At 37.7% G+C, this 13980-nt stretch overlaps 1 protein-coding gene across 2 annotated transcripts; it reads right to left on the reverse strand.

The window, feature by feature from the left end:
- Window positions 1–3551: 3551 nt before the first annotated feature.
- On the reverse strand, window positions 3552–6393 carry LOC108767697 (microtubule-associated proteins 1A/1B light chain 3A). Of its 2 annotated transcripts, none has more exons than XM_018517680.1 (4): window positions 6220–6393; window positions 4414–4576; window positions 4148–4338; window positions 3552–3991 (listed from the first exon to the last, which is right to left on the reverse strand). In XM_018517680.1, the coding sequence occupies exons 1-3, from the start codon at window positions 6263–6265 to the stop codon at window positions 4173–4175; spliced, it is 375 nt and encodes a 124-aa protein (XP_018373182.1). In that variant the 5' UTR covers window positions 6266–6393; the 3' UTR covers window positions 3552–3991; window positions 4148–4172. The 2 variants fall into 2 exon arrangements, with proteins under 2 accessions (XP_018373182.1, XP_018373181.1); XM_018517679.1 differs by having other exon boundaries at window positions 3552–4066.
- Window positions 6394–13980: the final 7587 nt, after the last annotated feature.

Below are 13980 nucleotides of genomic sequence, written 5' to 3' on the forward strand. Positions count from 1 at the left end.
GTAGTCTGATTCCGACCTAAGTATTATAGCCGCTAAAATCGTACACAAAAACAATAATAATAATTCCGTTTTCAGATGAAAACTTCTTTTGTTTGTTTTTGTCTAGTGGGGTGGCACCCAGTTGGACACGGTTCAATTGGACACGAGCCACTCACAGCGCTTGAGACTACAAAGCTCCTAAGCACCGGTCGCTGTGATTGGTGGTGTCCAATCGAGCTGGGATCACCCCGAAAAATATCTCTGTATTGGATGTACGGATTGCAAAAGTATTATTGCTTAAATTAAAGTACGCACAAACAGGACCTCAGCTGCACTGGATTTCGTGAGAAAATCGAAAAGTTTCAAATTCGTTAAAAATTCACTTATTTTTGGCTCGTATAGCTGTCACCTCAGATATATATTTGCTGGATATAAGAGTTTTAGACCATATCTTGAAAATAAGTGTGCAGCTGAGGTCACATTATTGAAACGAACGATACCGAGTTTATAGAACTAAGATTGAAAGTCTAGAAAAGAAATATTTCCACCGAATAGAAAATACGTGTATACAGGTGCTTTGCGAAGACTGGGACTGTCAACAGAGCCGAAATTCCGTGTAGCAGTAGTTGCGCGGTCTTGCGATAGATGGTGCTGGCATATGTTAGATAAGAACAGATGTATGCGTTTGAGTAAGACAGAATGATATATATTATATAATATGTAAAAACTAAATCAAAGATGTCACCACTATTATCGAATTTGGAATTTAAAAAGTCTGTATTATTAACCTTGATTGAGTTGGGTAATCGGTTTAGCCAAGCGATGGGCGATGTTTCATCGATTATACAAAAAAATCGATGTTTTTTTTATAATCGATGGAACATCGCCCATCCCTAATTAGCATCTCCTTAAATGCAGCCAAATATATAGATTTTTTGGAGACTGACTTATTCTTTGATTATATGGGCTGCGTTCAAACACTCGCGAGCATCGTTTGTCTTTGTTTAACATTTGATAAACGATAAGGATGAAATGATTCCACGAGAATTTTGAGTGTTAAATGGAACGTAGCCTTAGAAGACATCCACCTGCATGGATTGAAATGTGGTTTCAACTCGATGGATGTCCAGCTCATTATGGCAGAACTACTCGAGCTTGGCTAGACAGACATTTTCCACAACAATGGACATGGAGGATGTCTGTCTAGCCAAGCTCGAGTAATTCTGCCGTAATGAGCCAAGCTCGAGTAGTTTTGCCATAATGAGTGGAGGAGTAGTACCTTGGCTCTACCTCGATCACCTAATTTGACACCGCACTGGATTTCTTTGTGTGGAGGGTCCTAAAGCAGAAAGTTTATTTGTCGTCAATCAACTTAAAAGAACAATTGAAAAATCGAATCGAGGCTGCAGTGCACCAAATATCGCCAGCGTGTTTATAGCTGCAATATACGAGCTGTCTGAACTACATCCAATACTTGCGTTGCTGCAAGAGGCCAACATTTTGAACAATATCTACATTAAGCAAGTGAATAAATAATGAGTGATACAACGTAAATAAATAATGAGAAAGTATAAAAATGAAAACTACGTTTTGTCTTTTTTTGCGATTTTCTTCAAAACAAAGCAAAAACGAGCATATCTTTACAGGACTTTTTTTCTTAATTTATCGATCCCCTATACGCTCTCGAAGTTTTGACATTTAAATTTCAGACATCCTGTAGATACATAGTACCATAAAGAGCGGTATGTAGTCAAATCCATAATAAATGCGAAGTTGCGAAAATGTTTAGTTTCCAAAATATTTAATTTTATATAATCGGCTTAATTAACGTTTTTTTAAGATTTTGATAAGAGGCAATAATTTGAATTATAAAAACTATTTTGTTGACTATAGATAGTTTTATATTATATATTGCATTTACGATGCTAATAAGTTTACATTTACATTTACATACATTTTTAGCATTTTCGTTATATTTTATCTTATTATTAATGTTGTGTGTGTGTGTGTGTGTGTGTGTGTGTGTGTGTATGTGTGCATGCGTGCGTGCGTGCGTACATGCGTGCGTGCGTGCATGCGTGCGTGCACTACACTGAAACTTATCAGAGTTTACAAGAATTCTCGAAAACAGTTTCGAAGTTTTTTCCTGAATGGAAAATAAAAAATACCAAATAACACATTAAATATGAAAAAAATTAATTTATTGCAAACACGTCGCACAATGTGGGGTACATAAACTTTCATCGCGTAAACTGAAATAGCCACTAAACGCGATGTGACTACTGCTAGTATCACTACTGTCCTTAATTTAATCATAGTCATTCATTTTAATTGCACTTATCTTATACTTTGTTCCTTGTCTCTTTCTCTCTCCAAAGTTCGGATATATACCTATTTCGTTTTAAGCGTGGAAAGCATAAGTGCAATTAAAACGACGTTACTACGATATTTTTCTGAATTTTTACCTAGTAAATATTCGATTCTGTTGTACGATAATTGTATGTTGCACGATACATTCATACATGCATACATACATGTAGTTATATTATTCCAATGAGCCTATAAAGTAAAATCAACCTGCACAAAAACGCTGCAAGAACTTATTTAATTTTATATAATCTTATATAATATATTATGTAATAATATAATATAATATAATAAATAATAATATTATGTCAATACAATGTTACAAAATTGGACTTATTATTAGAAATATATTCTTATATTTAAAATTGTCTCTAATTATAATATAGTGAAGTTGAACTACATTAGTAGTAGATATTTACATAAATGTCGACTATACATTAAATAGATGCGTAGAGTAATTATGAATTGGCATTCGTTATAAAGTAGAATTAAAAAAAAGCTCAGAGAGAACTATATGTCAATGTACAAACGCGTAACTATGTTTTATCCGATATTTAAAAAGTTTCAGAAACGTCTGCCTTCTTCTGATTTTCTTGCTCATTCCTTAACAAATACCTAAACTTATACGTTTTCGTTTTCTTTATTTTTGGTGGCTTATTGCACGAGTTTCCTACAGAGAGAAGACATCTTATGTCGGATTATCTTAAAACGTGACCCTGAAGATTTACTGATTAAAGTAGTATAGTACTTAACTAACTTTGTGTATCGTTGACTTGAGAGATCAATTTTATATCTTGTGTAAAACTTAATGTAATTTTATGAGAATTTAACGCATATCACCGTACATTACACATTGCGGGTTATGTACATGAACACTTTTTTTCAATGTCCTAGCATTGTGTGGTAAAAATAATACTAACAATATGTGTGATATTATGGCAGCAAGATATTTTGTATTCATGAAAACATCTTGTCATCATAATATAGTTTCGGAAATGCTATATATTTTATAACACATAAAAGTGTAATGTAATAACCGAAACTATCAACGGAATCTATCAATTCTGCTGAATTGGCAAACATAAATTGGTTTTGATTTCAATTACATTTGTGTAACGGTAACAAATTTTACGCTTAAAAGCTATGTAATAGTAACGGTACAGAGATTTAACATGAATTGCAAATAAACTAAGAAGACTGGCCTATTATGCGATGTGTAAAAACAAATTAATCAAATACCATATCTGAAACTTATTGAAATAACGAATTTTTTTACTAAATAAAGGTGTGGACTTGAAAGAAAAAGAAAATCTTCCTCAATTTCTTGATCTATCGAAAAAAGAACGTCCACATAATATCTTTAGATCTTTAGATGCATATTACCTTATTATCATTTTATATAGCTTACCGCCGCTAAAATTAGTAGTAAAGTTCATCATTACTAGTAGTAAACTAAGTAGACGCTATACTAACTTATATCAAATGTAATTTGTCCATATGTCAAAGGGGTAGAAAGCACCGTAATTTATACACAGATTCCAAAAAACAAATTATATGATTGTTCTGTTAATTATTCCAGGTACGGTAAGTTGATCACAAAGATTCTGCACATTTCCAATAAAGGCAGACAGAGTTGCTAGCAGATCTAGAATCCCCACAAAAATCCACATAAACATCTATCAAAGTATCGTTAAGTGCCGAGGAGGTATTTCGTTTTTGCCTGTAATTTTGCATCAATTATTAATCCTGAGCTTAGTCTAACAACAAGTTGCAAATTCGAATCATAAAGAACCTTGCTCACATGGTTTAAAATTAGCTCGCACTAGTTAATGATTACCAAATACATCCTGACTAGCGAACACAACGTACAGAAAACCGTCTGGATCCTTTTCATTTTGATAAAGCTCAGCCATAGTCAGACTACCGCTTACCATACTTTTCTGATTCACTAGTAGGAAAATAGCTTGCGTCGGATTCAATTGTAGCCGACGTCTGTGCAACACAAAATACAATTAATTTACTTGTATTTTACAAAATCTTGTGAGAAATATATACAAAGAAACATACCTGATTATTTTGCAAAATTCCGCCACAGTTAGAAAATCTGGCACTAGAAATTTACTCTTGTCCAAAAGTGGCAGCTGATTTTCTAATTTGTAACGCTCCACAATAATGGGAATTTTAGTCGGATGCAGCTTTCTGATTTCTTCCGCACTAATAGATCGCTGCTCTGGATTAGCAAAAGAAAAAATTATTTACATATTAATACATATTTTATATCAGTGTATGATTCTGAAGTATTTCTTAATCCATTCGACCGGAATAATAAATTACACTTGTAGTCTGATTTAAAATAAATCCTCGTCGATTTTATTTGCATAAATAATCAACTTCTTGAATTTGGTGAGTTCTAAATACAATTCTATACAGTTATGTAAAAAAATTTTAATTAAATAGTGCATCTTGTTCACAGCAAAACGAACATTGACCGAATCAATTAAAAAGAGAATATAATCATTATTCAGATAGCATGGAATATTTCAGCAATATTATAGTATAATGTTGTAATGATTATAATCTATCTCTTTAAATCCATCCAGCATACATCATTACAGCAACACTGCAACGTTTCAGCAATATTATAGTAAAATAGCAAACATTACAACAGTGATATTGCAAGCTTCTCTGCTGTATGGGAATATCATTTTACATAATTACGTCTTGAAATTGTGGAAAATTAAATGATGCATTTTGTCAACAAAACAAGCATTAACTCCCCAAATAAGAAAATACTGGAATGTTCCATGCTACCTAGATATCATGTTTCATGATATGCAATAATGAGCTATGACGAAAATAATTCAGTCATACGCCTTTATCAATTCTTGGGGGCTTCACTGATTTCAAAAGAGAAGATTTCAATTGCAGCTTCAAGAAATAATTGGTGCTTTCCATTTGGTGATACAATTAAGTCAACACAAACATCGTTATATCTCTTTTGACTCCATGAGAAACAAAGGCAGAACGATACTTATGAAAAGCTCACTAATTGTAAATGGAAAGCACTCATTCTTCACCCATTCTCCGTCTTAATTAATTACTCAACACTCACCGAAAGATTGTATTCTTTTACGATATGGTACCCACTCAGAATTCATTCTCGATGTTAAAATAACGTTATGCCATATTCTGGGAAATCATAAATCTAACTAAAAATAATATCCGAGATAAAGAAAATGTGCAATAAACCAAGGAATGTTCTCTCGTTCTCCCGTCGATCATCGTATCAGTTGCGCAACAAAAAAAATTCCCTTTCCACACAAAATACACACACACAGTAGCAACTCCAGTTTTAACGTCTTTCGCCCTCGTGCTTCTCACCCTTTGTTTTCAACCCGCTTTGTTTCTCAACGCTCGCGCTATCACACTTGTCGATATTTGCTCGCGACGTAAATGAACGCCCCTCGCAATCGGTTTGGTCGTCGCACGACAGATCGCAGATGAAAAATTATAATAATGAAATTAGAATAAAAAGTAACGAAGGGCGCGTCTTCGATCGTTCGGAGAAAGTCGAGAAGGTTTTTAAATGATCTAGATTCTTTTCTCAAATCTCAGGGCATCTGAGAACTATGGAACGAGTCGGAATGGATTTTGATCGAAATTATTCAATTATTAGCTAAATTTCTATTATGTTTTCTAGGGAAAACGGAGTAATTTTGCGAATGCATGCCGATTTACTCCATGATAGGGATTCTGAATGAAAGGACGCGATCTCTCCCTTTTCGCCCTTTGTTTTCCCTATACACCCTACCACAGCTGCAGCCCTACGCTCGGAGATATCATCTGAGAAGCGATTAACGAAACACAACTTACCGAACGAGCGTTTTTCCTTGTACGATCTCCTGGGCGTCAAATTCATGTTCGTGACGATATAACGTGCTATCACCTACTGGGAGTACTGCGACGTACACGGCGCGCTATCAGCTGTGCTGTGGACTCGGTCAGACTCGGTCTCGGGTCAAAATAACGCTAGCGTGCACAGAGACGCCGTACGAGACTCGTCAGGTTGAGTTAGTCGGACGTGACGTAATATGCGCAACGTGCTCAGCCGCGTATGCATTTGTGGCGCAGTGAGGGAGACTTCCATCGAATATTCGATTAATTTAATCGGCGATTAGTCTGCTGAGTCAGTAATGTCTGCGGTATCTCGTTAACGTGGATGGAATTATTAATTTCTTGTCGTTTCACGCGCGGAAAGAAATGACGGACCAGGGACGGAACACATTTTGCAATCGTGAGTATTCGATCGCGAATTAATCGCCGATTTAATTAATCGTAATTCAATTGGAGTACTTTAATTAAAATGGCTTTAATAATGATAGAATGACTTATTACACACGATGAAAATGTATGATAAAAATTATCTTGAATCATTTTAAATATTATTTTAAAATAATTTTTTAAATTTTACATGTGTGTGTGTTTTTAAAACGTTTTTTTCTCTTTTAATAATATTTTATATTATTATTTCTCTCAATCCACTCGATATTTCATTACATAAATAATAATTTTATTTTTTTGAGTTCTAAACATTTTGTATTTATATTTATATTTAAATACTTTTAAGAAAAGATTTTTTCGATGTCCAACATTTTTTCAAGTTTCACGAAATCTAAAAATTTTGAATAATGACGAAATAATTTCATATATCTTTAAAACTTTAAAAAGATATAATTTGTATTTTACTCATGAATTTAAAAATCAATTTCTTTAAAAAAAAATAAATAAAATATAATCAATAATATATTTCTGTAACGTAAATTTTCTATATAACGATTAATACGACATTAACAAATAAAAGATCTTAATCTGGTCTTATCATGTCCTATCCTAACATTAACGTTAATCTCATTTCAATTTAATCTTTACTTGTATCTAATTTTAAGAAGTTTAAGAATTAGAAAAAGATAAGCAGTAAGTCTACTTAAAACTAAGATTAAAGTTAATTTTACATTGTAGGTAGAACTGGGTCTAAGAATGAGAAAAAAGTAAATAATAGGTTAAATCGAGATTAATGTTAATCTTACGTTGATGGAATCGAGCATAAGAACTCAAACCGTTAACTAATTAATATTGACGATTGACTTAAGTAAAATATCTGTATTATTTTATTAATATAGATAAGATTATTAAATTATTATATCGTTTGACACACAGAAAGAAACATAAGAGTAAGGCTAACAAAGGTATAATTAATTATTTAAATCATTTATATTCTGTCGTCAGCAGTTCTATCGATTTAATTAATAATTATATATCTTATCAAATAATATAATGTTATTTTGATAAAATTAATAGAATTATATTTTATAAAAGTTTAAAATTATTTTTTAAGAATTATTATTATAGTTGTTATAATGTTATTGTAATCGTTATATTTTATTGTTTAAGACATGATGACAAAAAAATAATTAAAAATAATGACTTTTGTAGCTAAAAGTTTTATTTTATGCAGTTTAATCAATTTAGCAGATTGTCGATCAAATTTCCTGGGAAAAATGTTTGATATATAATTATATAAAATTATATAAAAATATATATAAAAAATCGGCGGAGAAAGAAATTTAAAGGCGCCTAAAGTAGTGGCGCATAAGCACGAGTATGGTGAAACAATCACCTGATCGGTTGCGCAGATTTCCGAATGCGCACATGCACCTAAGAATCATATGGCCAGCATACGAGCACATTTCCGACGAGATGTATATACGTATTCTTGACGTCCTCGCTCATCATCCCTTCCCTCTCCCTTTTGAATATGAATCTATCTCTGTCTCACAAATACATGAAAGAATGTAAGAAATGTGCGAAGCAATAGCTTCTTCGATCGAACCGAATCGGTGCAATTTTAACGAAATTATATATTTGATTGATTTGAATGACGATTCAAATGCGAATTAAAATTCACATTCAAAAAACGGCTACATTGATATTTTTATTCTAAAAATATTTTTTAAATTTTTTCTTAAAAAAGTATGTTAAATATTCGTTTAATTACGTTTAAAGTAAAAAGTGACATAAAATGATATAATGTTTAAGGTCAACTCTTTGCACGATCTTCTCAGACTTGTTTTTTAACTGAACTTCTTGTACGATTTATTTTTTCTCTTTTTTTTTTCACGTTGGAGAGAAAAAGAGAAAGTCTAAACTGTGCATGAAATTCAGCTAAAAAGAACAGACCTCGCAGAAAATCGCATCGGATTTCTAGCTCAGAGAATCTGATTCCATTATTTCCTCTTATATAATTATCTATGCTGTCTATTTTTAACGTGTATTTTAATTTATATTTCATATCTGCGATCGGTCTGATACTTTATTTTGTACGCTAATAAAATTGTAAATACAGTGAGAAAAAAGTCGTTTGACTGAATTAATTTAATTTGTCTTTATTTCTTTTGAAAAATACATTCAAACATTATATTTGACTTAAATACATATATTTTCCAACGAAAGAAATAAAGACGAATTAAATTAATTTAGTCAAATGAACAGTTTCTTTTCGATGTAGGACATCTAAATCTGATAGTAATTTTAAATCATTTGAAACTTATTCCAATGTAGATTAACTTTAATCTCGGTTTAATTTACTCTTTATCTTTTCCTAATTTTTAGAATCAGAAAAAGAAAATCAATAAATTAAATCGAAATTAAAGTTTATATCAGTAGAAGTGAGCATTAAAGCAAGTTCGATTAACTAAATCGATGGATTAACGTCTATTTCTACCAATGTGAATGAACTTTAATCCCAGTTTAATTTATTCTTTATTTTTCTTAATTCTTAGAACTAGTGAAAGGTAGAAAGCAAATTAAACCGAGATTAAAGTTAATCTACAGTGGTAGAAATGAACGTTAGGCGGAGTTTAAACATAAATATTTAAATCGTAAGAACCCTGATAACTCAGACAGCACACAATATTTATAAAATATTTATAAATATTTATAAGATCTATTTCAAATATTTTGTAAAAATTTTTGTAGTCTTAGATTGCACAGATCATAAACATTTATTATAAATATTATGAAATATTTATTATAAATGTCATAGTAAATGCTGTGAAAATACTTAATGAGACATTATAATCCAAGTAAAAAATACTTATTAGAAATATTTATTTATATTTATCATAAATATTACGTAAAATATTTAGTCTATATTTTAATAATATTTCGAATAAAGTTTTATATAAAATATGTATGAAATATCCATATAACATTTCAAAAAATGAATATTAATAAATATTTATTATAAATATTCTGTGCTGTTTGGGAAAGAAAGTTTCGTGATGTGTGTGCACAAGCTCGCAGATAATTTTCTTATAATACTATATAAAGAAGTATATAAAGAACCTTAGAAATATATAACTGAACACTTTTCTTTCTGGAATTTAAAATATTGAGCAATTTAATACCGAAAATTAATTTTGATTTTTAAAAGCGCTGGATAACAATGCTTTTAATATACAAAAAAAAAGTAATTAATTACTACTTTGCGATAAATTTGTGTAAAAAAGTTATATATTATACTTAATAAAGTTTTATATATACATATATATCGAAACTTAATATACATTCCATATACCTATTATTTACGAAGTTGTTTTTATTCGGCAATATTTTCGTACACTGAAAAAATATATTAAATTTTAATAAATATTTTGAATGTTTGAATAGTATTATTATAGAGAATAGATTGAAATAGATTGAAATGGATTCGGATTTTCATAAATGCACATTTGCAAACATTGAAATAAATTCCTTTCAATCCCAATACATTTTTACTCATTTATAGGAATTGCATGAAGCACATTTCATGCCTTTTAATCTTAAAAAAAAAACTCATTTTTCTAAGTGTATCGTGAATACTGCTTAATTCAAAATTTTGAATAGGAAATGCAATTTTTCAATCCAATTAAATATTTAAAAAAGTAAAAATAGAATGCTGTTAAAGCACAAATGGTTTTAAATTGAATAAAAATTTCAATCCATTTTAATTAATTCTCTTTTACATGGGTAATCAAATATTTACTAAATGTAAACATTATATTCATTTGGTACAAGAACCATTATAATTTGATTTAACAATCATTTGTTTTTATCGAGTAAATATTTATTTACTAATAAATATCAAGCAATATTGAAAAAAATTTGTATGCACTAAAATGTAGTAAATTTATCTCGGTGTACGCTATAACTATTAATAATCGGTGACGCAGAGCAGATGGATCTGACGGATCTCGGCCCGGCAAGTGCCGCTCCCTGGCGGACGGACGGCGCTTCCTGACCTCGGCGACAGCGGGCAAATCTGCCCGTATCGTCTCCGGAGTCCGGCGAAATCAACGTGAACGGAACGCTGTCATGGAGCACGAAAGTGCGCACGCAGGGATTCGCCTCATTCGCCTCGCCGTCGACGAGATGCTTCCGTGACGTCGCGGCGAGCCGGTCGACGGTGTCGCCGTAAACTCGTCGTCGTCGTTCCCCCCGTCGGGAATTCGCCTCGGAAGGAATCCGCGAGCCGTCGCTCGGTATAAACCGACAGTACGGTCGGAGTATCGTACGAGTCGCGCGACGGCCGCTGCGTAGGACCGTCTACGTGAAGCGACACGCTCCGCGGCGTGTTGTCTTGTCGAGCTGTCGAGCGGTGGACGTGCGGGACGGACGGAAGAGAGAGAGGTAGGGGAGGGAGAGAAAAAGAGAGGAGAGGCGTTTTTCCGACCGGCACGCGCGCAGCAGGACGGGCTCGAGCCTCGGATTCGAGACGAGCGGCCGAGTGAAAACGGAATTACGGAACAGAATCCGCGGGAGAGACTCGTATCGCGGTGCGTCGCGTGTCGATCGGCCCGCGAGGGTCCGTCGAAAAGTCAGAGTGACAGAGAGAGGGGGAGAGATAGAGATAGAGAGAAAGAGAGAGAAAGAAAGAAAGTGAGGTGGGAAGGGGGGACGTCCCCCCTCTGCCCCGCTCGCGAACACCTGTGCGTGCGGTGCGGAGTGCGGACAGTCGCGTCCCGACCAGTCCCGACATTGCTGTCCGTCTCGTGTACTCGTGTATATATGCACCCGCTTTGTAAACTCCAGAGGAGCTGGAGCGCCATGGGGGAGTCGCCGGAAGCAGCGACGGCGACGTACGCGTCGCGCTGCCGCGCGTCACCGTAAAGATCCGTCCACGCCGTGTGATCTTTCCCCGTTCCCTCATCCCCCGGCCCGTTCCGTAAGTTCCGTTGGGGTATTAACACGGGGGACCGTCGCGCGTTTTCGCCGCGAGTGTGCGTGCGTGATATCAACCCCGCGGTTGGTTGGTCGGTGGTGCGACGGTGGTCATCGTCGCGGTCTCTCTGCGGGACCGACACCGAGCGACGTCGCGCTCGAAGGGGTTAGAGGAGGGGGAAAAAAAAAAAAAAAAAAACAAGAGGAGGAGACGTTTGGTGGCGGTGCGAGAGGGCGACGGGATCGAGCGAGACAGACGGTCGGCTAGACGGAGGGTGGAGGAGGAAGGGAGCCGCGCGGTGTGAGTTGTGACGAGAGAGTGAGCTGCGAAAGGAAGCGGCAGCGACGAGATAGCCAGTCAGTGCCGAGTGCGCCAGAAGCGACGAATTCGACCGGCGCTCCCTTTGTCCGCGCTTCGTCCGAGAGGAACAGAGAGATTCACGAGGGAGAGAGAGGGAGAGAGAGAAATTCACAGCGGATCCACGGCAGAGAGCATCGTCCCGACGGTCCCGACTGATTCAATCGCGACGTCGGATCGACACCGACGGCTCGACGACGACGACGTACCACGCAACCGTCGAGACGCCTGGGTCGATTTTTATACGCGCCGTCGTCAACACGTCGAGGACTCGTTCTCGTCCCGGTCGCGCCGGACCGCGACATCTCTAATCGACCGACGACGCGCATGGTGTTATGTCGTCGCCGACGGTGGCCCGCGTGACTCGTGGCCGGTAACTGGATTCGGAAAAGCGCGCGCGTTCTCCGAAACGGGAAGAGAGGAAGAGAGAAATGTGAAAGAGTGTATGAGAAAGTACGAGAAAGTGTTTGAAAAGAGAAGATTTTTAACGAAACGAGGAAGAGAGCGGTCACATTCGGATATTCGTTATAGTAAAGAAAAAAAAAAAGATAACACACAAGAAGGAAGAGAAGAAAGGATTGTATTGTAGACAATCACCGGCTTTCGCGTCGCGAGTGCGAGCAAGTGTGTTCGGTGAGAGATTTCAGCGATCACGCGGTGTGTCTGTGTTTACGTGGGTAGTCTCGAGGCAGAGGGTTATCCTCTTGAAGGATACGATATCGCGGATACGTGTTTCGTCGAACGAGAGAACGAGAAAGAGAGATAGCAAGAAGGAGAGAGAGAGAGAGAGAGGGGCGGTTCTTTGTATGGCCATCGGGAGGCGGGAATCGCGTCTCGCCGCGAGGTGGAATCGATCGGCGGCGAGAATCGGCGGAGAATCGGGACCGGGTGAAGGGGTCCGCCGGGGGGAGTATTTTCGTCCGCCGACGGGTGAAAGAATGGGACATCGGCGGCAACGACAGCAGCAGCAGCAGCAGCGGTGGCGGCGACGCGGCGACAGCGACCGCGGCCTCGACGGCGAAGTCGTCAAACTCGCGGCGGCGGCCCGGTGCCAATAACCTTCCGCACGGAGAGCACGAGCGAGCGAGCAGAGTCGGGAGACTTTTGGTTAAGCCCCGCTTCCACGCGCGGCGATGATGCGCTCGCCTTCGTCGCGCGCGACAGATCGTAAAATTAGAAGACGTTCGAGGCGACGTCGCGATCGCCTTCTGCGGTGCCGGTTTGCGACGATTGCGACGATTGCGACGATACTCGACGGCCGAGAGTCTCGCCGGAGGCTTCACGGGTGTGACAGTGCGCGTCGCGAGAGTGCGGTTCCGTAGTTTCTCCCGCTGTGCGCGAGTGCCCCGGAATTTGTGAGTTCGCGTCAAGCCCGGGATCACCGACCGACCGACCACCTGAAAGAAGAAAGAAGGTCGACCGAGACATCTTGCTCGTCTCGAAGAAACAGCGTGATTTATGCAACTCGTCGCCGAGCGCGCGAGTGCATCTACCCCTTCTAGTCCGCTGCATTTACGGGGGCCGTCGTTTTTCCACGGTCCCTGGAGATAATACAATTAGTGGAATTATTCTTTTCCGGGAAGGGCTTCTCCTCGATTTCGCTTCGATTTGTCCGAAATTTAATTCGTCCGCGGCGCGCAGTCATCCTGGATCCTCGCCTCCAAGTCGTCGTCGTCTTAACGAAGAAGCATGTCTCCCGTAACATCCGGACTGTCCTTCGCGTCCAACGTGAGCGCGAGGATCACGCGCGTGTCAGGACACACGGAGGGACGCTGATCGCGCGCCACGTGGATTCGTCGACTGGACGATACGCTCGCGCGTTCTCGGTGGCGAACCTCGACGAGGACAGATAGGACAAACGCGAAACAAATGGGCACCAATGACTAGCTTGGCCCTGTCGGCGGCGGCAAGCAGGATCGAGATGCCCCTCTCCAAAACGAATCCGTTCGTGCAGGCGGGCGCGATCTCGACACAGCCGTACATCTCGAGCAGCGAGAGCAGCAACCACCTGCCGCCGA

Source organism: Trachymyrmex cornetzi, unplaced genomic scaffold (assembly GCF_001594075.2).
Source record: "Trachymyrmex cornetzi isolate Tcor2-1 unplaced genomic scaffold, Tcor1.1 scaffold719, whole genome shotgun sequence".
In the NCBI taxonomy this organism is placed as follows: Eukaryota; Metazoa; Arthropoda; class Insecta; order Hymenoptera; family Formicidae; genus Trachymyrmex; species Trachymyrmex cornetzi.

What these genes read in the sequence shown, in the direction of transcription:
- LOC108767697 (XM_018517680.1), bottom strand. Translation starts at nt 6,265, where the DNA reads ATGAATTTGACGCCCAGGAGATCGTACAAGGAAAAACGCTCGTTCG. An exon ending in CAAGGAAAAACGCTCGTTCG is followed by an intron (nt 4,577 to 6,219) that starts GTAAGTTGTGTT and finishes TTGCTAATCCAG; the next exon opens with AGCAGCGATCTATTAGTGCG. An exon ending in GAATTTTGCAAAATAATCAG is followed by an intron (nt 4,339 to 4,413) that starts GTATGTTTCTTT and finishes TGTGTTGCACAG; the next exon opens with ACGTCGGCTACAATTGAATC.